The sequence below is a fragment of the Anabas testudineus genome, chromosome 10 (genome assembly GCF_900324465.2).
Source record: "Anabas testudineus chromosome 10, fAnaTes1.2, whole genome shotgun sequence".
NCBI lineage: Eukaryota > Metazoa > Chordata > Actinopteri > Anabantiformes > Anabantidae > Anabas > Anabas testudineus.
In genome coordinates, this window is record NC_046619.1 from 9,177,152 (window position 1) to 9,201,698 (window position 24,547).

General features: G+C 43.2%; 3 protein-coding genes across 3 annotated transcripts; 1 reads left to right on the top strand and 2 right to left on the bottom strand.

The window, feature by feature from the left end:
* Positions 1 to 18: 18 nt before the first annotated feature.
* rab9b (RAB9B, member RAS oncogene family) lies at positions 19 to 4,207 on the bottom strand. Its single transcript, XM_026358577.1, has 2 exons — positions 4,129 to 4,207; positions 19 to 3,185 (listed from the first exon to the last, which is right to left on the bottom strand). Exon 2 carries the CDS (start codon positions 3,126 to 3,128, stop codon positions 2,517 to 2,519), a length of 612 nt encoding a protein of 203 aa, XP_026214362.1. The 5' UTR covers positions 3,129 to 3,185; positions 4,129 to 4,207; the 3' UTR covers positions 19 to 2,516.
* Positions 4,208 to 4,806: 599 nt separating this feature from the next.
* Positions 4,807 to 7,967, top strand: fut11 (fucosyltransferase 11 (alpha (1,3) fucosyltransferase)). Its single transcript, XM_026357452.1, has 5 exons — positions 4,807 to 4,963; positions 5,171 to 5,509; positions 5,635 to 6,015; positions 6,221 to 6,843; positions 6,991 to 7,967. The coding sequence occupies exons 1-5, from the start codon at positions 4,961 to 4,963 to the stop codon at positions 7,139 to 7,141; spliced, it is 1,497 nt and encodes a 498-aa protein (XP_026213237.1). The 5' UTR covers positions 4,807 to 4,960; the 3' UTR covers positions 7,142 to 7,967.
* znf185 (zinc finger protein 185 with LIM domain) lies at positions 7,876 to 23,194 on the bottom strand. The gene is made up of 32 exons (XM_026358364.1): positions 23,067 to 23,194; positions 22,862 to 22,969; positions 22,731 to 22,757; positions 22,502 to 22,561; positions 22,351 to 22,395; positions 22,192 to 22,263; positions 22,016 to 22,096; positions 21,797 to 21,856; positions 21,527 to 21,628; positions 20,405 to 21,426; positions 19,603 to 20,269; positions 18,096 to 18,259; positions 17,246 to 17,720; positions 16,736 to 16,801; positions 16,544 to 16,615; positions 16,230 to 16,304; positions 15,957 to 16,031; positions 15,265 to 15,324; positions 15,066 to 15,119; positions 14,821 to 14,880; positions 13,822 to 13,872; positions 13,669 to 13,713; positions 12,275 to 12,346; positions 12,092 to 12,154; positions 11,689 to 11,790; positions 11,403 to 11,444; positions 11,113 to 11,148; positions 10,317 to 10,388; positions 10,139 to 10,213; positions 9,956 to 10,021; positions 9,014 to 9,119; positions 7,876 to 8,428 (listed from the first exon to the last, which is right to left on the bottom strand). The coding sequence occupies exons 1-32, from the start codon at positions 23,192 to 23,194 to the stop codon at positions 8,330 to 8,332; spliced, it is 4,302 nt and encodes a 1,433-aa protein (XP_026214149.1). The 3' UTR covers positions 7,876 to 8,329.
* Positions 23,195 to 24,547: the final 1,353 nt, after the last annotated feature.

Below are 24,547 nucleotides of genomic sequence, written 5' to 3' on the forward strand. Positions count from 1 at the left end.
AACACAGACAAGAAAGTCTCCATTTGGTATGTTGTATGTTTTATTTGTAGCCAAGCACTGGAGAGTTTTCACCACTTTCCCAGTATGCTGGCACAACCAGTCTTATCCTCTGTAGTGCAAAAAGAGGAGTAAGGGAAGTTGTCCATTAGAGCAACATATAATCAAGATGAACAGTCAGTCCACTGAGTGTAATTTAAGCTGTGGGAAAGTTAAACAGTGAGAGTGAAACAAACGTCATTTTGTACATTATTAAAACCAATGCCCTTTGCAATTTACATAAGCAACTAATATGGACAGCCCAAAGAAATTAGTTTTTACATTCATAAATATTACAGTAACATAAAAAAATACTGACATTAGACTGGGTTACAGTGACATAAGACGCATCATGAGAGGAACATAACGGAGGGTTATGCTACCACCGTAACTACCCACTGATTTTAAGGTATGTTTCAGTTTCGGAGTTTCGGTAAACACGATCAATGGCTACATGATCTGTATAGGGTAAAACAGAAAATAGTACAGTAAGGAGACAAAATATTCTGTTTAATCCAGAAAACATTAACAGACAAATGATACACTAAGAGCCCTCATTTTCACTTTGCATTAATGTAGGCCAACTGCTTGTTAAAATGCCCTGCTTAGTTCACAGATAATAAAGTTTTTTTTCTCGTACACTTGGAGTACCAGTACTCAAATACACCTCATAAAATGTAACCGTAATCATATAGACAACCATTTGTTTATTATGGGCCTACATTAAACCGAAGAACCATGTAATAAGCAAATGTGTCAGTACCTGATTAAATTAGGTTCACCTTCACAGTGAAGCTCTCGTACTGAAATGTTCATTATTAATCTGCATGCATACTGAAATTGGATGCAATGTTTGACTTGAAAGGCAAATATTGTGATCTCAGGATAAGAGACTACACAACAACAACAACAACAACAACAACTGAAAATGCCATAATGTGAACAATAGTGACTTTGTGCATTCAGAAGACGAAAACACTTTTGTCCCATTAATGGAACGGGTTTGGTTGTTTGAGCAGACACTATATAAAATATTATTTAAGCAGCGATTGAAATACCGATGACGATGAATTTGAACCATGTTAAAGTTTGAAGCATTGAATATCAGGCATATTATTTTCTTATGCCACACACTTAAAAACAACATTGCCCTCTGGCCAACGGTAGTAAAAGCCATAGCGGCAAAGGTCAAATGTACCTGCAGCAAAAAAAACAATTATGTAAAACACAAAAATAACAATAAAGTACCATCCAGGTGAACATAAATAAACACCACTGAGTTCTCCAAATGCTCACGCAATACTATATGAATGGACAAGGGAGGTGAACGGTCTGCACTGCACAAATCCATCAGTAACAGCGTTATCCTTGCACTCTTGGACTTATGCTTGTTATTTCACATTCAGCTGAGACCTAGAATGACCTGTCTGACAGCATGAGGCATATGTAATATATCAGTAAAGCACAGGGGACCTTGAAAATAGGCAATAGTAAAGAACTGGAATGTTAAGGCCCGCCATGCAATCAACGGGGCAGACACAGGATTACAAATATGCCATGATTATGAAAATTCATGTTAATTATAACCTTATCTCCACATCAGGAACACACAGTTTAATCAGCCCCTGATCAAACACTGATGCCCAACATAAATAGCAGGCAAACATATCTGAATTTAAAAAAAAAAAGAAAAAAAAAACATACTGAAGGAAGAAAATGTAAACAGCAGTTTATCAACAACAGCAGTATTATTTCTGAAACACTGAACTCATGTGAGAATGCCTGATTCCTACACCTGACATCCTCGGCTACACGGCAGGTGATATATTCAAAGGAGAGCACCGCAATAGCTCATAACCAGTGCATACAATCAGAGCTGTTAAACTCATAAATCCCTTCAACTGATTACAAACATGATCTTACTTTTGAGTAGGCACTCTCCATCACAATATCTACATGGATTTTCACACACAAATCCAGTAACTGATGATTTCAAGTGAGAACAATGTTGTATCTAGTCATTGTAAAACCCTATATTATCCCCTTTTAGACAGTGAGATGAACACTTACGGTATGTTGCTATGCAAAAGGCAGAGTGTGCCATTCAAGAGAGGACTGTGTTAATTAAAATGTAACTTTGACTACAATAAATGCTTTGAAAGCACTCACTGCTAAAACTCCTGCATAGGGTGAGAAAGGTGAAGTTGGGTAAAACACTACTGGAAAGCAGTAGTACAAGGACAAGTGTGCCTGTGCCTTAGTTAGAGCAATAATTCAATAATCTAGAGACCAGCTGAATCATTGATGCTGCCCTGTTCAGAACTGCTGCATCTTACCCATATTATCTTTAGGGGATGCTGTACTCAGCATCTTGTACCTACAGAACTTGTACCATAAACAATATCTGACTGGCTCTCATAACTGCCACAGGCAAGTTTCAGCCAGAGAGATTAAGACAAGGTAGATTCACACCTGACCAATCAGCAGCAAGATGTGCGAGAGGTTTTGCGGTTGCCGTGGAGATCGATAGTACTACTCAGTAGTGCATGGTCAATCTTGTCTTCGGCAGCCAGAACCTCTCTGACAGCTGCTTCAAATGCAGCTGTGACGTTAGTATCATCCTTTGCGCTGGTTTCAAAGTAAGGACAGCAGCCATTCTCTTCACACCACGCCCGTGCCTCGTCTTCCCCCACCTCTCTCTGCTCCATGTCTACCTTATTGCCTAGCACCACAAAAGGGAACCGCTCAGGGTCTTTAACGTCTGAGTAGTACATGAACTCCTTCTTCCAGCAGCCAAGGTTCTGGAAGCTCTGCAGATCGTTTACAGCAAATGTGAGCAGACAGCAGTCTGCGCCTCTGTAGAAGGGTGTGCGTAGAGACTTGAAGCGCTCCTGACCCGCTGTGTCCCAGATCTGAAGAGTGACCAGGCGCCCATCCACCTCTAGGTCCCGGTTGAGGAACTCCACACCTATGGTATGAAAGGACTGGGAGTCGAAGCGATCTGTGACATAGCGGTTCATCAAAGATGACTTGCCCACTCCACCATCCCCTAGCAGGATCACCTTCAGCAGCAGGCTCTTCCCGCTCATCATTCTTCCTCACGCGGAGCTGGGCCTCCACACCAGGTGGAAAACCAGGGTCAACTTAACCTAGAAAGGAACAAATGCAAAAATAAAAATACTTTCTAGGGAATTAAAGGAGCAATGGAAATCACTACTGAATAATAATAAATGAAAGTCAACAACCAAACCAGGTTATGGGCCTGATTTTCCTGATCATCCAGCACAGACTACTGAGAAAACCACTGCTGCTCTATAGATATTTGTATTTCACCTCACATGAACCTTTCTGATAACAAGTGGAAACTGTATGAGATGTGTAATGGTTGACTAGTTTGAGGAACCCACTGACAGGGGTGAATGGCCTTGATGTAATGGCTGCCAAAGGTGTCTAGCTGAAGTAAGAGGCTTGCTCTGGGCTGAATGAATACAGCTTTGACAATTATTGCACAACACAGTGACAATAACTCGTGACTACACGTATACACATCTATTTTGCGTGGATAAACAGAAATCCACAGGTGCCAAACATAATTATGGGCCTAAAACACAGAGATCTGTATTATGACATATGCCACTGGCAATGTGTACAAACAAACACACAGTACACGAATACACAGGTCAGAGTACTACGCCACAACAACAGGAGCGACGGGATTGTGGGAACGACGCATGCGCAGAAAATCCGCTTGTCAGCTGTGGCTTGCGACTAAAACTCTGGTTAAACTGAATCGTCGATAGTCTTAATTAAGTTAACTAGAAACCGAATGAGACAACGCACTTTAAAGCGACTTGAATGCAACAGTCAATGAGACTGCTATACTGTGTAGCGGCTTAGCTAGCCGGCTAGCTGGTCTGACGGGTTGTTGACATCCCCCTGGTCAGGCTAATCGTTAGCCTCAGTGCATAAGCGGCTATACATAAAAAAAAAAAACAACTTTGCAAGGACCAAAAAATAAATACTGCAGTGAGGTGATATATGTACAAACGAAGGTCTCTGGTAGAATGAGAATAAGCATACAATTGCACTCACCCTGTTTCTAATAGTTGATTTTGTGTGTCTGCCCAGCTCCCCTACATCTGAGATTGAGTGGCGTGACTCGTGACGTGCGCGCCCCCATCACGGAGCTGCGCGTGCACATCGCCCGGTTTTACCTGGGTCCTAAAACCCGCCAAGTTACTCAGCTCGAAATAATTGTCGCTTTCTTTATTGTCAACAATTATTTTAAATCGTTATTTGTATAGTGGCAAATTCTCAAATGTGAGGATTTCAATAATTAATTTTTTTTATTGACATTGGATTAAACAAGCAATGTAAAAGGGTTAATAATAATGAAATAATGATTAGTACAACGACTATAAAAGTATTAAGCATAATAGAGTTTAATCGTTTACTTTAACCAGCTGCAACACAGTTTACAAAATAATGCATGAGTAATAATAATAATCTAATAATCTAATAGTGTACAGTTTCTAATAGTGGACCACCCAGGGGACGGTTTTCCATTGTTCATCAAGGCAGGACTAGCCTATAAAAATATATAAAAATATATAAATAAAAATAAGGAAAATCTCGGCTTTTTGGCTGCACACAGCCTGTTCACCAGCGCTCTTCCCACCTCCGACCTGTAGATGGTGCTGCGCAGCTTAGATTTGTTTTCAACCAAAGAAGAAGAAGCTAGAGGTAAAGCGCAGAATCGTAGAAGAAGAAGTCCAGCTGTGTTTATTCCCTCTGCTCCGTTGGCTCCTAACAAACAGCGTCCCGCTAACATTACCCCTCAAAACCAGCTTTTCCATAAAATCGCTGTTTATATATTTTTGAAGAATTTAGACAAACGTGCATCCATGTGTGATCTGCAGTGATAATGGTAAGAAACTGTGAATGTTTCGTGATTTGTGCGACTGAAGCGATACTAGTTAGGCTGTTTGTTAAACAGTTGCTGCCATTTGAAACAGATGTGCCCATAACATAGGTCTAATATTAATGATTGAGCACCGAGGATTCAGGGTGACGTAGATGGGAAAGTAAAGCGGTTTTCCTTGATTCGTGTGTCTCTGAAATGTGTTTTCTGCAGATGGCAGGCAGGGGCAGACTTTTGCCCTGTGTGTGTCTGGGACTGCTCGGCGTCCTGTGCTGGGTCTGGGTCTCCTTCGCCTCCTTTCCAGATGATCAACTTCCCCTGGAGGCCTTGGATGCAGTGGACCGAGGAGCCTTTAAGCCCCAAAGTGCTCTATCAGAGATGGAGTTCTCCTCCATCAGTTCATACAGTGGACCAGGCAACAATGACCGTCGCAGTAACAAGGAGCTACCCATTCTCCTTTGGTGGAGCGGGAATCTGTTCCCACATTTCCCTGGTGACACTGAACGCATTGACTGTGCCACTGCCTCCTGCCTGGTCACAAGCAATCGCAAGGTACGGGACACATTAAACCTTATAAAGTTTGGCGTGACATCGACAGAACGTAGATTCATGCACACGTTCATAAAAATTACCATCATAAGATGTTCTGCCAGTAATCTTGAGTTTGATCTTGAAAGGTCCAACTGTACAAACGGACAGCATCCATCATCTTTTACGGGACAGACTTCAGGGCATACGAGGCACCGCTTCCCCGACTCCACCACCAGACCTGGGCACTGTTCCATGAAGAGTCACCCATGAATAACTACCTCCTCTCCCATGGACCAGGAATCCGGCTGTTCAACTATACTGCGACGTTTCGCAGGGAGTCAGACTATCCTCTGACCCTGCAGTGGTTGCCAACTCTTGATTACTTGCTGAAGCCTGTAGCTGTGTCTCTTGAGGAGAAGAACCGCCTGAGGAGGGAGGGTCTGGCTCCTGTGCTTTACATGCAGTCTCACTGCGATGTACCATCCGACAGAGACAGATACGTCAAGGAGCTCATGAAGTACATTGAGGTACAGTACAGAGATGGTCTTTCAGGGCCATGTTTATGTGTATGGTAGATGAATGTAGCTGTGTAGCAGCCTCATACCTTTAGGTACCCCCAGGTCAGCTTCTACATTTACAACCTTCGTGCACAGGTTGATGTAGTATAACGTATATAATGTATACAATATAATGTAGTGTGTTGTTTTCCATGCATCGTTTTTCTTTCTGTAGGTGGACTCTTATGGAAAATGCTTGAATAACAAACCTATACCCGAGCAGCTGGAGGACACGGCCACTGCTACCGGCGAGGAATCCAAATTCATGGATTTTGTTGCACGCTATAAATTCCACCTGGCACTTGAGAATGGCCTGTGTCCAGACTACATGACAGAGAAACTATGGCGGCCTCTCCATCAGGGCTGCGTGCCCGTCTATCGAGGCTCCTCAGTGGTGGCAGACTGGATGCCCAACAACCACTCTGTAATTATAATAAATAGTTTCCCATCACCAAAAGCTCTCGCTGACTTCCTCAAACGTCTTGATGAGAATGATGATGAATATGCAAAATATTTAGCGTTCAAGGACCCCAAGCACATTACTAACAGTCGCTTGCTGAAGGCTCTAGAGACTCGCGAGTGGGGGGTTAATGACATGAGTAAACCCAACTACCTGAATGGATTTGAATGTTATGTGTGCGACCAGGAAAATGCACGATTGGCAGCAGAAAGAGCACACAGGAAAGCTCCGAAGAAAAGCCAACCTCCTCAGCCTAAAATGGCCAATAACTCTCACATGGGATGCCCTCTGCCCAGCCCAGGGTACGGAGATGTCCAGGACTTACCTGCAGATGATGGGTGAGTTTGTCCTGTGTGAAATCCTTCTACTTTGTGTATCTTAATGTGAATAACAATGTCCCGGGGGGAGAGAAATCACTGTGTTTTAACTGTCTAATTAAAATAACCACAGTGATGAGCCTAATCTGTTTGTATATCTGTCCGCAGATGGTTGCAAATATGGCCTCAGGATTACTGGCAGAGCCTGGACCAAGCAGAGGGGCTGGAGTCTCTGATAAGACACAATGAGTCCGACCCTTCGCTGCTGTGGAAACACATCCAAAACATAGCTGTGAGCAGAGCCAGAGGAAAACACTGACACTGGCCTTGAAACAAATAGAAGGTGGAGCATGTCCAGGATGACAGCGGTGTCTGATATTATACATCCCCTCTGTTTAAAAGAGGGAATGAAGCAGATGCCGCTCATATTTCTTGCACCGAAGTCAAAACTCCTTTAGCCTAAAGAACATTTTAGTTTTACTGTAACAGATTTTGATATTGTCGTCAGCTGGCATGATACCTGTGTCCTTCATCTCAAATTCAGTAGTTTGAACACAACGAGCAAAATACTGTTTGAGGGGATTTTCGATGGACTGGGTTAGAGCCAAAGACTTGTTCTCTGTACCAGGGGAGCTCTGCTTAACTGTGTGTGAAGACCATCAGGACAGTAGCCAATGAACAGCATTATCTTCTTTATAGTTACTCAGCACGTAGCTGATGGTTATTAGATGAAGTTACATTTATGTACACAGCTATTTTAAGTGACTATGCAATCATTTCACCAAGGAGCGGAAAAAGGCAAATATAATATAAAGCACAACCCTGAGTCGAAAATCACCTCTGCATTTGTAAAGTAGTGCTCAGGAACAGCTCATCTAATGAATTTCTGTGGTAGCTATTTTATAATGTGGCTCTAACTATTTTCTGTTACATGATGCTAACATCATCTTTTATGTGCAATCAGTTTCAGTCATGCTTTTTTAAAATGTACCTGCTCAACAGTGTTGTGCGTCTACTAGCACACTACCTCTTAATCACATATTTATACCAGGATCATATAAATCACTTTATTTTGCTAACAGAGCATCTCACATGTACACACTTTTTGTATCAAGAAGAACAAAGTAAACATTGTGTAACAAATACATTTTCTTGCATAATTTCTGTTGCTAAAGTTTAATATTGTACCCCATTTGCCAGCATTAGTCTGTACGTGATGCAATGCAGACATATCCTTCATAGTCTAGTGAGGCAGATACAGCTTTCACCATCAGGAAGAAAGACAACAACTCGAGCTTTTATAACATGTTTAAGAAGTTAGAAATTTATGTAAGAATCAACATTAAGTAATCATACTGTTCAGTGTAACTATCTCTTTGATCAGCCTAAACCATAGCATTTTGAAGTTCACATCAAGCACAAACTCTGTGAAAGACCAGTTCTCACTTTAAATGCAAATGAACATAAAAAGGGACGAAGATAAGAGGCTGCTGAAGAGTTTCCATAATCAGTCCATGTTGGAGTAGCAGGACTCGCAGTGAACCTTCCCGTGATGTAGGAACATATTGTGGAGAAGGTCTCCCATAGGTGTGCCACACACGTCACACTGAAGAAATATGAGAGTGTTATTAGAACAAGTACTGAGAACAAATTGTGGGGAGCTGTCTTTTTATCTTTAAAAATCTTTAGTACAAGTGCTTTGCCCTGTAATACACTGGTCAAATCTTGCACAGACTGGCCATTTGTAATATCTAAACAGAATTTGTATTTTAGATTATTTTACATGTTAGAGGGATATTCAGTGTTTTGGAAAATACACTTATTGTCTGCCTTGCCAATAAGATCGATCACACACTGGCACACAAATACGAAGCTGCAGCGCCCAGTCAATTAGCTTATAATTAGAAACTTTAAGCTATAGAGCTGTTCGTAGGACATGTATTCAATTGTGGAAGGATTTTCTATATTTATAGTCTTTATGCTAAGCTAAGCTATATGTCATATTTATGTGATATCAAGTTACTTGTCCAGCAGAAAAATTGCATATTTACCAATAAGGGTAACCTCTTTCTTTACAATGAACAAAGCTTAATTTTGGGCCAGTCAGTCCCCTCAAGAGCATGTTTATTAGGACTATAAATACCACTCTGTATGTCAAGCAGAATTGTATTTTGGCAGACAGATGAATTACCTTGAAGCACTCAGGGTGGCAGTTGATATTGAGGTGCTCGATGGTGATCTTGGCATCATTTCCCACCTGCTCTCCACAGTACGTACAGGTGGATGACAGTGAGCCACTGGGGGGGGCATAGAAATTGAAACAATTTTGTTCAGGCACTCATTCAGAAACAGCTCTTTCGCATCTGTCTGGTTAAATAACCAGTGACATTTTCTGTCCGCTGTGAGGGAATTTAGTAAGTGTAAATAATCCTTTCATGTCCCCGCTTAACCTCCTAATGAGCAGGCTTGGCAGAACGTCTGCCCTACAGCTTACACATATTTAGTTTAGTCAGGACTGTAAATAACAAGGTAGCGAGAGAGAGAGAGCTGATGTTTGTATGACGTTTAAAACTGGTTCAGGAGGATACAGTAGAATTGTTCTCAAATGATTTGATCCACATGGGAAAGAACAACAAGTACAGGCAGCATTTGTGGAATTTAAGTATTTAAAGTAGAGGATTAATGAACTACTATACTACTATATAACTACTATAGTCTGCAGTTCACATGGTGGTGTCAATACAAATACTGAAGGTATTTGAAGTGTTACAGTGGTTCAAATTGTAGTGAAATGGTGACAAATTAAGTTTAAATGACAACTGATTTGTGGGGACTAAGTGAAGTTAAGTGAAAATTTTAAATTGATTGAGGTGAACTGAAATGTCACTCAAACCCGTGTCTGAACTGTTGAAGTTTGCGGTTATCGTTATGTCATTATTAAGACCTCAGTCTTGAAAGGATTTGAAAGGTCATTCACAGTGTAAGAACTGGAGGGGGTACAAATGTCAGTTGAAGAGAAGCAGATAGATACAGCTGAAATTACCATGGGTAACTTTGGAGGACAGTTCAATTATCATTTGCTAAAAGGAGTTTAGAGTGAGAAAGGCTTGAGATTTAGAGATTGTGTTATTACCTGGAGTAAGTGGAGGGGCTGCTGTAGGAATAACTGGTGGAGCTTGATGTCAAATAATCTGACCCACTGCAGAAATTGAAGCAATAAGTACAGGAAATATTTACACAAGGAAAGTAAATCAGTCAGTCATCACAGTCACAGTCACTTTTTTTTTAATCAAAAGTCTTTGATTGGTGGTCTTACCTATCAACTGTGTCTCTGGCATTATGCAAGGCCAGCTCTGTTGCACTGACATATTCCTTCACAAACACAAAGCCCCTGGAGCAGAGTCGGGCGATGGAATGGGTGAGTTCACAGGCGTCGTTAGAATAAATATTAGTTGTTACTTGTATTTAAAAGTCTAGTTTGGAAAACCACTCACTTTCTGGTGTCAGGTTCTGGTGCTTGGACACGTCGGTCTTCTTCTGTCACAGTTCTGGAATAGGTTTCATAACTGGAGAGAGAGAGAGCGCAGCGTTAGTCTCATCTTTCAGTCACTGACGACAGCAGTGAGATGGGTTATGCAGAAGGACTCCACATCTGTCAGACGTAACTTGGGAGATAATCATTTTCTGCCATTGCTTGTTAATGGCATGCTGTTTAACGGGCTGTGATTTGACAAAAGGACATTTCTAATACACATCATTAATCTGACATCTGGAGGCTGATAATTATAGGGAAGGAAATGAGGGCGAATTGAAAGACATTGAGAGAGTAGATCTTGTCATTTAACTTTAGGAAGAGAGTTTACACAGGAGGCTGTCTAACCAGGCATCATACCGGAGTTTCAGGTAGCTACACTATTAAGGGAATACAGCTACATTCCCACAGGGTTTGGCCTGATTCTCTCACCCGTGAGCTAACACGACTGTGATACAAACCCAGAGACAAAAGCAGATGTTTTAGGTGAATGTGTAAAACAAGTAAATATTAAATAAAGTGTGTTCAATTTCAAATACATTTCAGAAACTTAAAAATGCATCCGGCTCAGGTTGACGTTCAGGCACATCAGCACATCCTTGTTTAAAAATCCTAGCGTCAGAAATGTGAAAAAGCTCCAGTTAAAAGAGAGGTGCCTTTACAAAAGTGAGAAAATCAACAGACCACAAAATAGTGGAAAATAAGCCTCGGGATCTTTCATTATGCTGGATGTGACATTAACAAGCACATAAACTTACCGATCCACAACGGGCTTTGGATCACTGTGTGTCTCCCTGGAAAGCAAAGAACGGTGTTTTAGACTTTTACTAAAAGCTGTAGGAGTCAATAAGCTGGACGCTATCCAGTGAACAACAGTTCTGTGGTTTTTATAAAGCTAATCTTTCAGACTCAGAGCTCCAGAGGGCTCTGGATTTATTGACCAGGTGTGATCTGTTTTCTGCCTCATCTTGAGCCCTCCCGCTCCCACACTTTGATTTCCTTCTAATGTAAAATGTTTTAAGAATTAAAAAAAAAAAACTTTCCCGACCTGATAATGGTGGTGGTCGTGACTGTCTGTGTATCCTTGGGTCTACAAAACAGAGGACATTCCCGTATTATCCATTGTGACAGAACAGGTGCAACAGTGACAATAATAGTCAAAAACAACAAGCTGAGAAAAATTTGATTATTTTCAGACATGAGAATTTTGTTTTAAGTAAATGGTTGACAGCTACTGAATTGTAAGGTGCTATAATTAATTCCAGCTAAAATAAGACAAAAAATAAATGGAGGCTTTAGTATGCATTTAATGAGCTCAGCCACACTAGAGATACCTTTCCTCCTCCTCCTCCTCCTCCTCCTCGTCTCTTGTGGTGGTGAGAGTATAGACAGTGGGTGACGTCCACCTGGCCCATGGTGAGTCATTCTCAGTAGACCTTAAGCACAAACAAAGACATGTAGCATGGGATCATGACAAATTTACACTGCATATTATAAGAAAAAGCTGTCAGTGTACCTCAGTTAGGACAAAAAGTTGTAAAATATATATATATATATACTGTATATATATATATATATATATATATATATTGTGTGTGTGTGACCCATATTTTATATCTGACCTATAAGTATCATTAAGCAATGACTTCTGGCTCAATGGGTAGATGCTGGGAATGAGGCTATGGGGATAAAAGGAGCAGATATTCACCCAGAGCTTTTAAGAAAGAGACGACTTACGTTCTCTCAAACTTGATCAGTGTCTGTTGATCTTCAGCTTGGTCTTCTGGTTCAGCTTCTTGGCTGAAAGGGGACATACATTGAAAGGCTTTTAGCACGTAATGGACATGGATGAATGCACACAGATGAATGAAACATTGCAGACAGCACGCTGTGTAAGAGTAAATCGAAGTGTGTCATCACCTCTCTTCTGTGTTAGTCTCCTGAAGTGCGCTGGTTTCCCATGAGTGTGTCCATGACCGCTGAGTGATTCGACTGAAGAGTCAAATTGGAGAGCAAGAGATGGAGAAAGGGAGCGAGAGAGAGAGAGAGAGAGAGAGAGACGATGCATAAGTTGTGACAGATCCAGCAAATCAGACAATGGTATTGTGTGTTGTTTGAGAAATTGATTTCCTCAGGTCCACATTTCCCTTTCCTCTTAACCTCATATTCATGCTTTCATAATATCGTTATGCATAGTTGAACTGAGTTTAATACTTTGTGGTGTCAGTGCTGATGTGGATGACCTTGTTTGCTGGGGATTAAAATGCATTACTGCTCATACTCTTAAACACACATGCAAAAAAAAGGAAAATAAAAAAGAAATACATTATAACTCTAGACCAAATCTACAAGTGTGCACAGTGAGTCACTGTGAAATGTATATCTCTAAAATTTTACTTCAATGCATAAATGATTATTCAATTAATGGACTGGCTTATCAACAAAACTAAACTAAAACTAATTAAATGAAATAATTTTCTTATTAAGCAAATTTACATTTTACACCTACAGCTTGTCAAACATGTGAATTTGCTGCTTTGCTTACATTTTTAAAAAATTATTATTATATTAATATGTTTGGTGCTGTAAAAAAAATCTATTTCTGAAAAATATGAATTTACTGCCAGGATAAGATAAAATCGACTTTATTAGTCACCGAAGGGAAATTCCTCAAATAATTTTTTGAGAAAGTCAAGTAAAAGTTTGAAAAATACCATAATTTCACAGAAAGCAAGATGATGTCTTGTTTTGCCCAATTTATAGTCAATATTAAATTATTTAAAACGAAAAGGGAACAAATTATCATATTTTAAAGCTAGAGCCAGAGAGGGTTTGACACTTTTACTTGACAAATAGTGGACTGTCAAAACATCTTTTTTCTAATGGATTAATATACTGTTATAACTACTAAAAAATAAATACTGAGAGCAAAACAAGTATATAGATAAAGATTTGATAAATAATTTGATAGGTTTAGCTAACTTACTATTAGTATTGCTGCTATTATTACTATTATTCATTTTCTTTTATTATATTCTTCTGGACTTGGATCTTCCTGAAAGTTGTTGAAAAGGTGAAAAATATATAAAATGAATAATATTAATAATAAATCAAGCATATCAATAACATGCACTGTAGAAACAATGCAGATTGCTAGCTGTTGATTATGAACAATAATTGTTGCAATAACTACAGAATATCTCTGTCTTATTTACACCTGGAAGCAGAGACATTATGTAGTAACATGATAGCATCAGTGCTACAAACAGAGGGTACAATGTAGGAAAGGGAGAATTTGCATTATCATACTGTACCTGTTGATGGAGGTGTCTGTGAGGGGCTGGAGCAGGTCAGAGGAGCTGCAATAGAGAAAAGTGGCTCATAATCAGAAACTGCTGAATTATGCATGCTGAGATGTTATCTGGCTGGCTGGAAAAACAGTCACAGCTCCAAACCAATATGATTACCTGTTAGGGGATGTGGTCCCTATCGGATATGGATCAAATGGATCAGCCGAGCTGAAAAACAATTTCACACTGATTTCACTCTCAATTGTCAGCATGGCCCATCTTGTGTCAGAGGAATTCTGATCACATTGACTCATAATGGAAAGATTTAATGCAGTTTGAATGGTAAACAGAAACATGGAGGAACTCAGAGCCAAACTCAATCAAAATCAGAATCTGGGTGTCTTTGACAAATGGAAAGACTATTCTGCTGCAGTCCAAATCAGTCCACTGCAGTGTTTCCTCACCTAAAGTTAATTTATATTACAATCGAGAACAATTATAATCATTAATATTATCATAATACACAATAAAAAGTCACCACGTGGATTTAACTAAGCAAATAGGAAAGAGCCTCCCATTGGATAAATACTGCATGGATGGTTATGTTGCAGCTTGCAACAAGTTATTTAACCCTAACTGATGCATCTTAAAAAAACATGTCTGAAGACACATCCTGTGGTTGTGGAAAAGATGTTAATCTGTTTCAGAAAAGTCAAATTATTGGCATGAATCAAACAAAGAAATCATCAAAGGAGATTGATGAAACTATTAAAACTGGGTTAAGAACTGTCCAATGGAAGAAGGTCATGTGGTCTGATGAGTCCAGGTTTACCCTGTTCCAGAGTGATGGTATACAAACCAAACAAACCTTTTGACATTGCAAAAGCTTATCGAAATGAATGAGTGCTGTAATCAAAGCTAAAAAGTATTAAAGTGTTTAACCTTTCATTGGGATGGGCAGTGTATGTATTAACCACATTACTCTTGATTTTCTTTTTTTACTGGAATAGGAATGAGAATCTGACAATTCAAGCCCATGTTATATGCAAAAAATATTTTTTTCAACTTCGTGTCAGTTTGGTAAACTGTTTTAAAACACAGTGGTGTGAATATCACACAAACGTCCTAAAATGAATCTTAATATCTTGAAGAGTTAAGTTTCAGTAAGGAACCTACCTGGATTTAGTGACTGTAGTCCTCACTTGTGTGCTCCAGGGATCTGCACTGGTCTCTTCTCTGCACAGACGGTGGTACGGATTAATGGCATGATGGGAAGAGAAAACAGTAAAGGTTATTGCGGTTCTTCTCATCCACTATTTACAATGCCGGTCCATTAGAAAAACTTGAATGCACTGAACTATTTACCGAGCATGAAAACCATCTGAATATAGAACAGGCTTCATCTGTGTGTGTTCCCCTACCTTTTCTCAGTAATGATCACAGTTTTGGTGGTTCTAGTGACTGCCTCTGTGTGGCTGGCGGGCAGACAGACACAGCATAGTTGCAGGCATAGTTAGTATAAATCATTACAAGGCATATCTGAACAGAATGCATTTCTTAGCAGGAACAGCTCTGCATAGATAGATAATTGTTTAAGAGCAGCCTGTCATCTCCTTCTACCTTTGTGTTTCTTTGGCCGTCTCATCTGTCTGCTTCCACTCCTTTGCCTGCGTGCTGAGGCTGGCGGAGACAAAACAAAGCCACAATACTAATCAGCACAGAACATTCTCTTCTATTTCCAGTCGCACAGCAGATAAGACATGGCTTTCTGTTTCAAAGTATTACTCAGATTGCTTCAGGATTCTGCGACTTTGTTTCTATCTAACGGAGCAGGGGTTAAAATAGAATGCTGGAAGGAGAGGAGCCCAGATTTATGGATCAAACTTGAGGCGGATGGGGTTTATTAAAAATCATACACCTCAGGGAGTTGGGATTCTTAGCCCCTTCATCTGTAGTGATAAGAATTAATGGTACACAAGGAGGAGCAGAGGCCTTTACGTGTCGGTCTCTTTGTCAATTGGATGTGTGCGAGTTAATTGCAATGACATCATTAGCCAGGAGAGCCAGGGTGCCCATGGTCTTTGCTGTTTTTGCCTCGTTAAAGACATCTATATAAAAGTCAAATAAAGAGCAGAATTTGTATTTGTATATAAGCTCCCTTGAAACTATTTAAACTGTATATTTAATTTGGACTAGGTAAGTTAAGGTAATGTCTCAGCTTGCAGCTAGACAAGAGAAATATTAATTTTCCACTGATGGAAGGATACTTCTTTAAATAACCGTATTTGACTGGTAAAGAGCTCTTCCTTTACCTGTCTAGTTCGCCAAGCAGATCCTGACTAGAGTGTCTTGGGCTCGGGGGAACAGGCTCTGGTGACTTCTTTGAACTGCGGAGGAGAAATAAGAAGAGGAAGAGGTAGGGAAGAAGAGGATGAACAAAGACAGATTCAGGAATCAGAGAACAGGCCAATTGAGGTAGAGGAGTGAGATATCAGTAGAAGTCCAACAGTGCCACCTCATGGGTGATAATGGGAGGATTTCTTCCGCTTAATTACACAATCAATAAGAATGTATTTTTAACAAACCCATCACTGAGAGCCAGGAGATCGTCTGTTAATAGTTCATAGCTCCCGAGCGCTGGAACTGGCTTCTTTCCAACACTGCAGACAATAAGAAGGGAAAAAAATCACTGCACCTGTTTTGGCACATATACACACACCTCTCTATTTCTTGTTTTATGTTTCAAAGTGCCACATTTAATCAAGTCTAATGCGGGCCAACCCCTTGTGATAGGTACCTGGAATTGAGATGGAGGACGTTTTGTGATTACTTTGAAGTGAATACATCTGTTTTCCTGCTCAACCTGCTATGATACGAATTAAGAAGTTGGTTTGTTTACCTGTCCTGTTTGGTGGGACTGTCTGTTGAGCCTGCTTCATCCTTGGTCAGCACTGGTTTATCATCTTTAATGCTAGAAAGGAAATAAATTACTGTCAGATGGAACGTTGTTAGGGCTGGAGGCATTACTGTTTTAGTGATATTTTTTTCCATTTTCATTCATGCTACTTTCATCTTTTTATCTGTCCAGTACCTGGTTGAACTTGTATCAAAAAAAATGAGCGTGTCAGATAAGGCAGTGAGTGTGGCATCATCAGAGCTGTAAAAATAAAAGAACAAACATATGGCTCACTGGGGCAGCTTTCAATCACATATATCAAAAGAAGACACATACAAAAGAAATACATCAATAAAACCACATGAAAGCAAACCTAAACATTTGAAAATTATGATATTCAAATACTGAAGTATTTAAATATTAATAAAAATTAAAATAACAATAACCATTAATGTAAGTTTGTAAGTACAAAAGAAAAAGTATTGCCAGCACATGTACAGTACTGTGTAGCGTTTTCAATGCAGGTATATAGATACATGTGCAAGCATGATTTAGTTAAATATAGTAATTGGTTCTGTAAAAATCTATGATATGAAGTCAGTGAATCAAAAGTATTAAAGTTAAATATTTTCCTCTAAAAAGTTGAGTGCAACTATAGAGTAGCTTGTTATACCAATACTAATTTATGATTAGTGGAAATCTGACCTTGGCTTTTTAGGTTCTGGTTTTGGTTCTGGTTTAGGTTCTGTCTTCAATGTGATCACTGTTGCAGCAGACACTGGAGCAGCTGGTTTTGGGCCAGTTGCAGTTTGAGTAGGAGACACTGGAGCAGCTGTTTTCGGGCGAGTTGAAGTTGGAACAGGGAACACCAGAGGAGCCGTTTTTGGGTCAGTTGAGATCGGGGGAGAAGACACCAGAGGAGCTGGTTTTGGGTCACTGGAGGACACTTGAGCAGCTGTCTTTGAGTCAGTTGACGTCAGGGCAGGGGACACAGAAACAGTTGCTTTTGTGTCAGTTTGTGTCAGGGCAGGTGACACAGCTGCTACAGTTTTTAGGTCAGTTAAGATCGGGGCAGTGGTTTGTGGTTTAGTTGAAGTTGGAGCAGGGGACACCGGAGCAGTTGCTTTTGGGACAGTGGAAGTCGGGGCAGGGGACACCGGAGCAGTTGCTTTTGGGTCAGTTGATGTCGGGGCAGGGGACACCGGAGCAGTTGCTTTTGGGTCAGTTGCAGTCGGGGCAGGGGACACCGGAGCAGTTGCTTTTGGGTCAGTTGCAGTCGGGGCAGGGGACACCGGAGCAGTTGCTTTTGGGACAGTTGACGTCGGGGCAGGGGACACCGGAGCAGTTGCTTTTGGGACAGTTGCAGTCGGGGCTGGGGACACGGGAGCAGTTGCTTTTGGGACAGTTGAAGTTGGGGCAGGGGACACCGGAGCAGTTGCTTTTGGGTCAGTTGCAGTCGGGGCAGGGGACACCGGAGCAGTTGCTTTTGGGACAGTTAAAGTTGGGGCAGGGGACACCGGAGCAGTTCCTTTTGGCTCAGTTGCTTTTGGCTCAGTTGCAGTCGGGGCAGGGGACACTACAGCAGTTGCTTTTGGGACAGTGGAAGTCGGGGTAGGGGACACTGGAGCAGTTGCTTTTGGGTCAGTCGCAGTCGGGGCAGGGGACACTTCAGCAGTTGCTTTTGGGACAGTGGAAGTCGGGGCAGGGGACACCGGAGCAGTTGCTTTTGGGTCAGTTGCAGTCGGGGCAGGGGACACCGGAGCAGTTGCTTTTGGGTCAGTCGCAGTCGGGGCAGGGGACACCGGAGCAGTTGCTTTTGGGTCAGTTGAAGTCGGGGCAGGGGACACTTCAGCAGTTGCTTTTGGGACAGTGGAAGTCAAGGCAGGGGACACCGGAGCAGTTGCTTTTGGGTCAGTTGATGTTGGGGCAGGGGACACTTCAGCAGTTGCTTTTGGGACAGTGGAAGTCAGGGCAGGGGACACCGGAGCAGTTGCTTTTGGGTCAGTTGCAGTCGGGGCAGGGGACACCGGAGCAGTTGCTTTTGGGTCAGTTGCAGTCGGGGCAGGGGACACCGGAGCAGTTGCTTTTGGGTCAGTTGATGTTGGGGCAGGGGACACCGGAGCAGTTGCTTTTGGGACAGTTGATGTCGGGGCAGGGGACACTGGAGCAGTTGCTTTTGGGTCAGTCGCTGTCGGGGCAGGGGACACTGGAGCAGTTGCTTTTGGGTCAGTCGCAGTCGGGGCAGGGGACACCGGAGCAGTTGCTTTTGGGTCAGTTGCAGTCGGGGCAGGGGACACTTGAGCAGTTGCTTTTGGGTCAGTTGAAGTCGGGGTAGGGGACACTTCAGCAGTTGCTTTTGGGACAGTGGAAGTCAAGGCAGGGGACACCGGAGCAGTTGCTTTTGGGTCAGTTGATGTTGGGGCAGGGGACACCGGAGCAGTTGCTTTTGGGTCAGTTGATGTTGGGGCAGGGGACACCGGAGCAGTTGCTTTTGGGTCAGTTGCAGTCGGGGCAGGGGACACCGGAGCAGTTGCTTTTGGGTCAGTCGCAGTCGGGGCAGGGGACACTGCAGCAGTTGCTTTTGGGTCAGTTGCAGTCGGGGCAGGGGACACCGGAGCAGTTGCTTTTGGGTCAGTTGCAGTCGGGGCAGGGGACACTTCAGCAGTTGCTTTTGGGACAGTGGAAGTCGGGGCAGGGGACACTGGAGCAGTTGCTTTTGGGTCAGTGGAAGTCGGGGCAGGGGACACTGGAGCAGTTGCTTTTGGGACAGTTGATGTCGGGGCAGGGGACACTGGAGCAGTTGCTTTTGGGTCAGTTGCAGTCGGGGCAGGGGACACCGGAGCAGTTGCTTTTGGGTCAGTCGCAGTCGGGGCAGGGGAGACCAGAGCAGTTGCTTTTGGGTCAGTTGCAGTCGGGGTAGGGGACACTTCAGCAGTTGTTTTTGGGACAGTGGAAGTCGGGGTAGGGGACACTGGAGCAGTTGCTTTTGGGTCAGTTGCAGTCGGGGCAGGGGACACCGGAGCAGTTGCTTTTGGGACAGTTGATGTTGGGGCAGGGGACACCGGAGCAGTTGCTTTTGGGTCAGTTGCAGTCGGGGCAGGGACACCGGAGCAGTTGCTTTTGGGTCAGTCGCAGTTGGGGCAGGGGACACCGGAGCAGTTGCTTTTGGGACAGTTGACGTCGGGGCAGGGGACACCGGAGCAGTTGCTTTTGGAACAGTTGCAGTCGGGGCTGGGGACACGGGAGCAGTTGCTTTTGGGTCAGTTGCAGTCGGGGCAGGGGACACCGGAGCAGTTGCTTTTGGGTCAGTTGCAGTCGGGGCAGGGGACACCGGAGCAGTTGCTTTTGGGACAGTTGACGTCGGGGCAGGGGACACCGGAGCAGTTGCTTTTGGGTCAGTTGCAGTCGGGGCAGGGGACACCGGAGCAGTTGCTTTTGGGTCAGTTGCAGTCGGGGCTGGGGACACGGGAGCAGTTGCTTTTGGCTCAGTTGCAGTCGGGGGTGGGGACACCGAAACAGTTGGTTTTGGGTCAGTTGCAGTTGGGGCAGGGGACACTGGAACAGTTGTTTTTGGGACAGTTGCAGTTGGAGCAGGGGACACCGGAGCAGTTGCTTTTGGGACAGTTGACGTCGGGGCAGGGGACACCGGAGCAGTTGCTTTTGGGTCAGTTGAAGTCGGGGCAGGGGACACCGGAGCAGTTGCTTTTGGGTCAGTTGCAGTCGGGGCAGGGGACACTTCAGCAGTTGCTTTTGGGTCAGTTGCAGTCGGGGCAGGGGACACCGGAGCAGTTGCTTTTGGGACAGTTGACGTCGGGGCAGGGGACACCGGAGCAGTTGCTTTTGGCTCAGTTGCAGTTGGAGCAGGGGACACCGGAGCAGTTGTTTTTGGGTCAGTCAAAGTTGGGGCAGGGGACACCGGAGCAGTTGCTTTTGGGTCAGTTGCAGTCGGGGCAGGGGACACCGGAGCAGTTGCTTTTGGGTCAGTCAAAGTTGGGGCAGGGGACACCGGAGCAGTTGCTTTTGGGACAGTTGACGTCGGGGCAGGGGACACTTGAGCAGTTGCTTTTGGGTCAGTTGCAGTCGGGGTAGGGGACACTTCAGCAGTTGCTTTTGGGACAGTGGAAGTCGGGGCAGGGGACACCGGAGCAGTTGCTTTTGGGTCAGTCGAAGTCGGGGCAGGGGACACCGGAGCAGTTGCTTTTGGGTCAGTTGCAGTCGGGGCAGGGGACACCGGAGCAGTTGCTTTTGGGACAGTTGACGTCGGGGCAGGGGACACCGGAGCAGTTGCTTTTGGGTCAGTTGCAGTCGGGGCAGGGGACACCGGAGCGGTTGCTTTTGGGACAGTTGATGTCGGGGCAGGGGACACCGGAGCAGTTGCTTTTGGGACAGTTGATGTCGGGGCAGGGGACACCGGAGCAGGTGCTTTTGGGACAGTTGATGTCGGGGCAGGGGACACCGGAGCAGTTGCTTTTGGGTCAGTTGCAGTCGGGGCAGGGGACACTTGAGCAGTTGCTTTTGGGTCAGTTGCAGTCGGGGCAGGAGACACCGGAGCGGTTGCTTTTGGGACAGTTGCAGTCGGGGCAGGGGACACCGGAGCAGTTGCTATTGGGTCAGTTGCAGTCGGCGCAGGAGACACCGGAGCGGTTGCTTTTGGGACAGTTGATGTCGGGGCAGGGGACACCGGAGCAGTTGCTTTTGGGACAGTTGATGTCGGGGCAGGGGACACCGGAGCAGGTGCTTTTGGGTCAGTTAAGGTAGGTGACTTAGGAGTGGGTGAAGCTGGGATGAGTTTAATCAGAGGTTTGGTATCTTGAGGTGGGAGGTCTTCTTTTACAGGCTTTGAAGCCACCGGCTCGTCAGTGGCTGTTTTCACACTGGTGTTGACTCTGCAAACCACACAAATAAAGAATTGAAGGATATAATTCAAGAAACAGATATCACTTGTTGACCTGGGAATTAGAAACATGGTGCAGGATTTACATTTACCTTGGTTTGGGCTCAGGCACAGAGGCAACGGGTACAGCAGGGGATGGTGTGCTGGCAGATGCAGGAGTTGTAACACTCTCTTCATCATCAGTAATCTCCACCCTGCACATTAAGAATCAAGAGCACATATAACACATGAATGTACAGTATGTGTGTCAGTGGTTGTACACACACATAAAAACAAGAATGTAGAAACATTTGAAACATTCAAAGGATTTTTGTTTTATTTCTTTTAGCTTCATGTCATATCTATTAAAAGGGAGCATTTACCTTTTAGCCACAAATGATGACCTGTTGACCAGTGAGGCTTCAGGGTCAGCGTCTTTAGACCTGACAGAAGACAAAACACAGTTATTGTATTTATCCCCAAAGAATCACTTATAACTGTAAATTATGTGTGTGAAAAGGACAATTTTACATGTGCAGTACATTTTTTGGATTGTGTATCTCACTTATTGTGTGATTTAAGAATACTAGAAACATTCATACTCGTATTTCTTAGCAGCAGAAAACACATAAGACCGTTCCTTGGCTGAAGATCTCTTCAGAACATTGCTGGCTGCCTCCTTCCTGTGAAATAAGTCATTATAAAAAATTAATGTAAGCTGTCTCCAGGGTATGTGACTTCAAGCTGGCTGGTGTCCTGTGTGACTGGAGGGTCTTACCGTTTCTCTTGCTCGTCAAGGCTAAGATGGCGCTCCAGACTGTCTGAGGTGGACCTCCTAGTGTGAGGCGCTCTAAGAAATAGAACATACACCTCATGAAAATAAATTCCTACACAGCTGCTAGCATTTGAGTGGGAATCTGATTGTGTGTGTACTCACATTTTCTTATAGTTCTCTGAAGGTTTTTTCAGTTGTGTTGTTCCACTAAAAAAGAAAATATGTTATTGTAACAATATCATTTCATCAACTGATGCAGAACTGGTGAGGCGGTTTAATCTGCTTATTTAAGTACTCTAAGAGAGGCTCTTACCTCAAACCATTAGATGATGTAGGAGAAGCAGGCTTGTTGTCCAGTTTAGTAAAAACACCTCTGAATGAAAAATTGTAAATTGAGTAAAAATACGTTTTTCACAATGTAAAACTTTGATTCAAGCTTTTCATGTTTGAGCTAGACCCTGTCTGTAAACTCAAAGCAAATGCTTTGCTGTGGCAACTGTAAAGGTTGTGCACTAAACTAAAATGGCACCAGACCATCCTACCTGATCAGGTATCCTTGCGTTGGTGTTCTAAGTAAAAAAAAAAAGAGACTTGTTAGCCACCACTCGTGCATTGTGAGAGGTTTTAAAGTGTAATAGTGGATAACTGTGTCAAATTAGAAACCTGTGTTTACCTTTCGGTGTCAGACTTGGTAGGTGGCACAGTGGGTTTAGTTGGTGAAGACACCGGACTGGTCTCAACAGGTGCACCGTTCAATCGGCCGGCTCTTACTTCTGCTAACCTGCATGGATACACAGGAGCTTGTCTTTTTTTTCTGTTCAGTTAACTGTGTAATCTAACGGCTAACACGCACAGAACCATGTGTAAACTTAGTTTACCAGGGTTTCTCCTCCTCTGTTTCAGCCTGAGCTTCACTGCGAGGTTGCAACCAGCTGGCATCTCCCTTCAGCTTGGTCCGTACTCTGGTGGTACGAAACACAGACGCTTTGTCCCCCTCTAAAGACATAAAAGTGTACACATCACAAACCCCGCACGCTCAGCTGGGATCCTATATAAACTGTAGACTGTGTCATGACAACATAATGATCATGGCTGCGTGATAGAATAATCAACCACTTGTATTCTGGAGTAAATCAGTGCAGTGAATTTGCAGCGCTGACAGCCCAGCGCACAGACACACCCTCCGCTTTACCTGGAGGAAACCTGTCATCTCACATTCAGATGAGACCAGTCAGCCCGCTCACCTTTTGACATGCCTGTTGATTGTAGTTTCTCCGTCTCGTCTTTGTTCTGTTTTATTCACAGGTCACCTGAAAAACACATTGGCACTACATTAACAGAGATGACTATGATTTTCACAGCAAACTACAAACAATACAAAAATGTTCTTTCCTGGGAACTCCCACCCTCCCCACCCCCCCCCCCAATGAGGAACATGTGTTCTTTAGAGCATTCCTCAGACTCATTATGTAGATATGTAGTTCATCCTGTTCCACCGCTTTCCAAAAAAGACAGCTATTTCCTAAATCAGAATGGATGAACGGACGCATACACAAACATATATATGTGTGTTTGTGTGTGTTAGGTATGCATAAACATTTGTCTTTGGATACAAAACAGACCCAATGATTTGCATGACTGGGAAAGTTTCCTTTCACACATTTCCAAATGAGTTAAGTCCTCACTTATTGCTGATCAAAAATGATCTGCTCAAAGGCACACCCACTTCCTCAGGGAACTTAAGAAGAAAAGGGAAATACTAATGAAACACTGTCAAGTGTTCCCTTATCTAAAAGTAGGAACACACTACAGCTCATGCAAAATTGTGGAGTACAGCCAAATTCAAAATGCAAATATAACTTAAAAAACTCCTGGGGCTGTGAATTCAGCGCTTCTAAAGCACATCGCCACGATATCTCTTGAGGATATTGTCCCAAATACTGATGACAGAACAAATACACTGAGGGCTCAGAAAGCATATTTATCCTAGGTTCAACGCACCAGTCCACACAAGATAAATTAATGATTAATGGAGAGCGACAGCATCTAAGACTAGAAGCAGGATCGACAACTCTACTGGCAAACACACTCATGCCAAGGAACCACCCAGAAAAATGACAAGGTAAAAAAAAAAAATCCTAAGTTGACACTTATAACAGACACTTTTACACTTTCTGTTCTTAAAGCTGCTAAATACAGAAGTCTTAAATATAGAAAGTATCTAAACAATTTGCCAAATCATGCTGAGAATAAGTCAAACACCTACCCGCTGTCAGCAGCTGAATGTCTACGCAGCTCAGTGTAGAGTGTGTGTGTGTGTGTGTGTGTGACAGTGTGTCCCACTGAGTGTGACTGGTGA

Bases quoted from the DNA above. Each gene is read 5' to 3' on its own strand.
- rab9b (XM_026358577.1), bottom strand. From the start codon at position 3,128: ATGATGAGCGGGAAGAGCCTGCTGCTGAAGGTGATCCTGCTAGGGGAT.
- fut11 (XM_026357452.1), top strand. The intron at 5,510-5,634 runs GTACGGGACACA...TGATCTTGAAAG, and splicing joins TGGTCACAAGCAATCGCAAG to GTCCAACTGTACAAACGGAC. The intron at 6,844-6,990 runs GTGAGTTTGTCC...ATCTGTCCGCAG, and splicing joins GACTTACCTGCAGATGATGG to ATGGTTGCAAATATGGCCTC.
- znf185 (XM_026358364.1), bottom strand. From the start codon at position 23,194: ATGTCTTTAGAGGGGGACAAAGCGTCTGTGTTTCGTACCACCAGAGTA. The intron at 15,325-15,956 runs GTAAAGGAAGAG...TGTCTCCGCCAG, and splicing joins CTGCTTGGCGAACTAGACAG to CCTCAGCACGCAGGCAAAGG. The intron at 10,214-10,316 runs GTGAGTGGTTTT...ACTCTGCTCCAG, and splicing joins CCAGAACCTGACACCAGAAA to GGGCTTTGTGTTTGTGAAGG.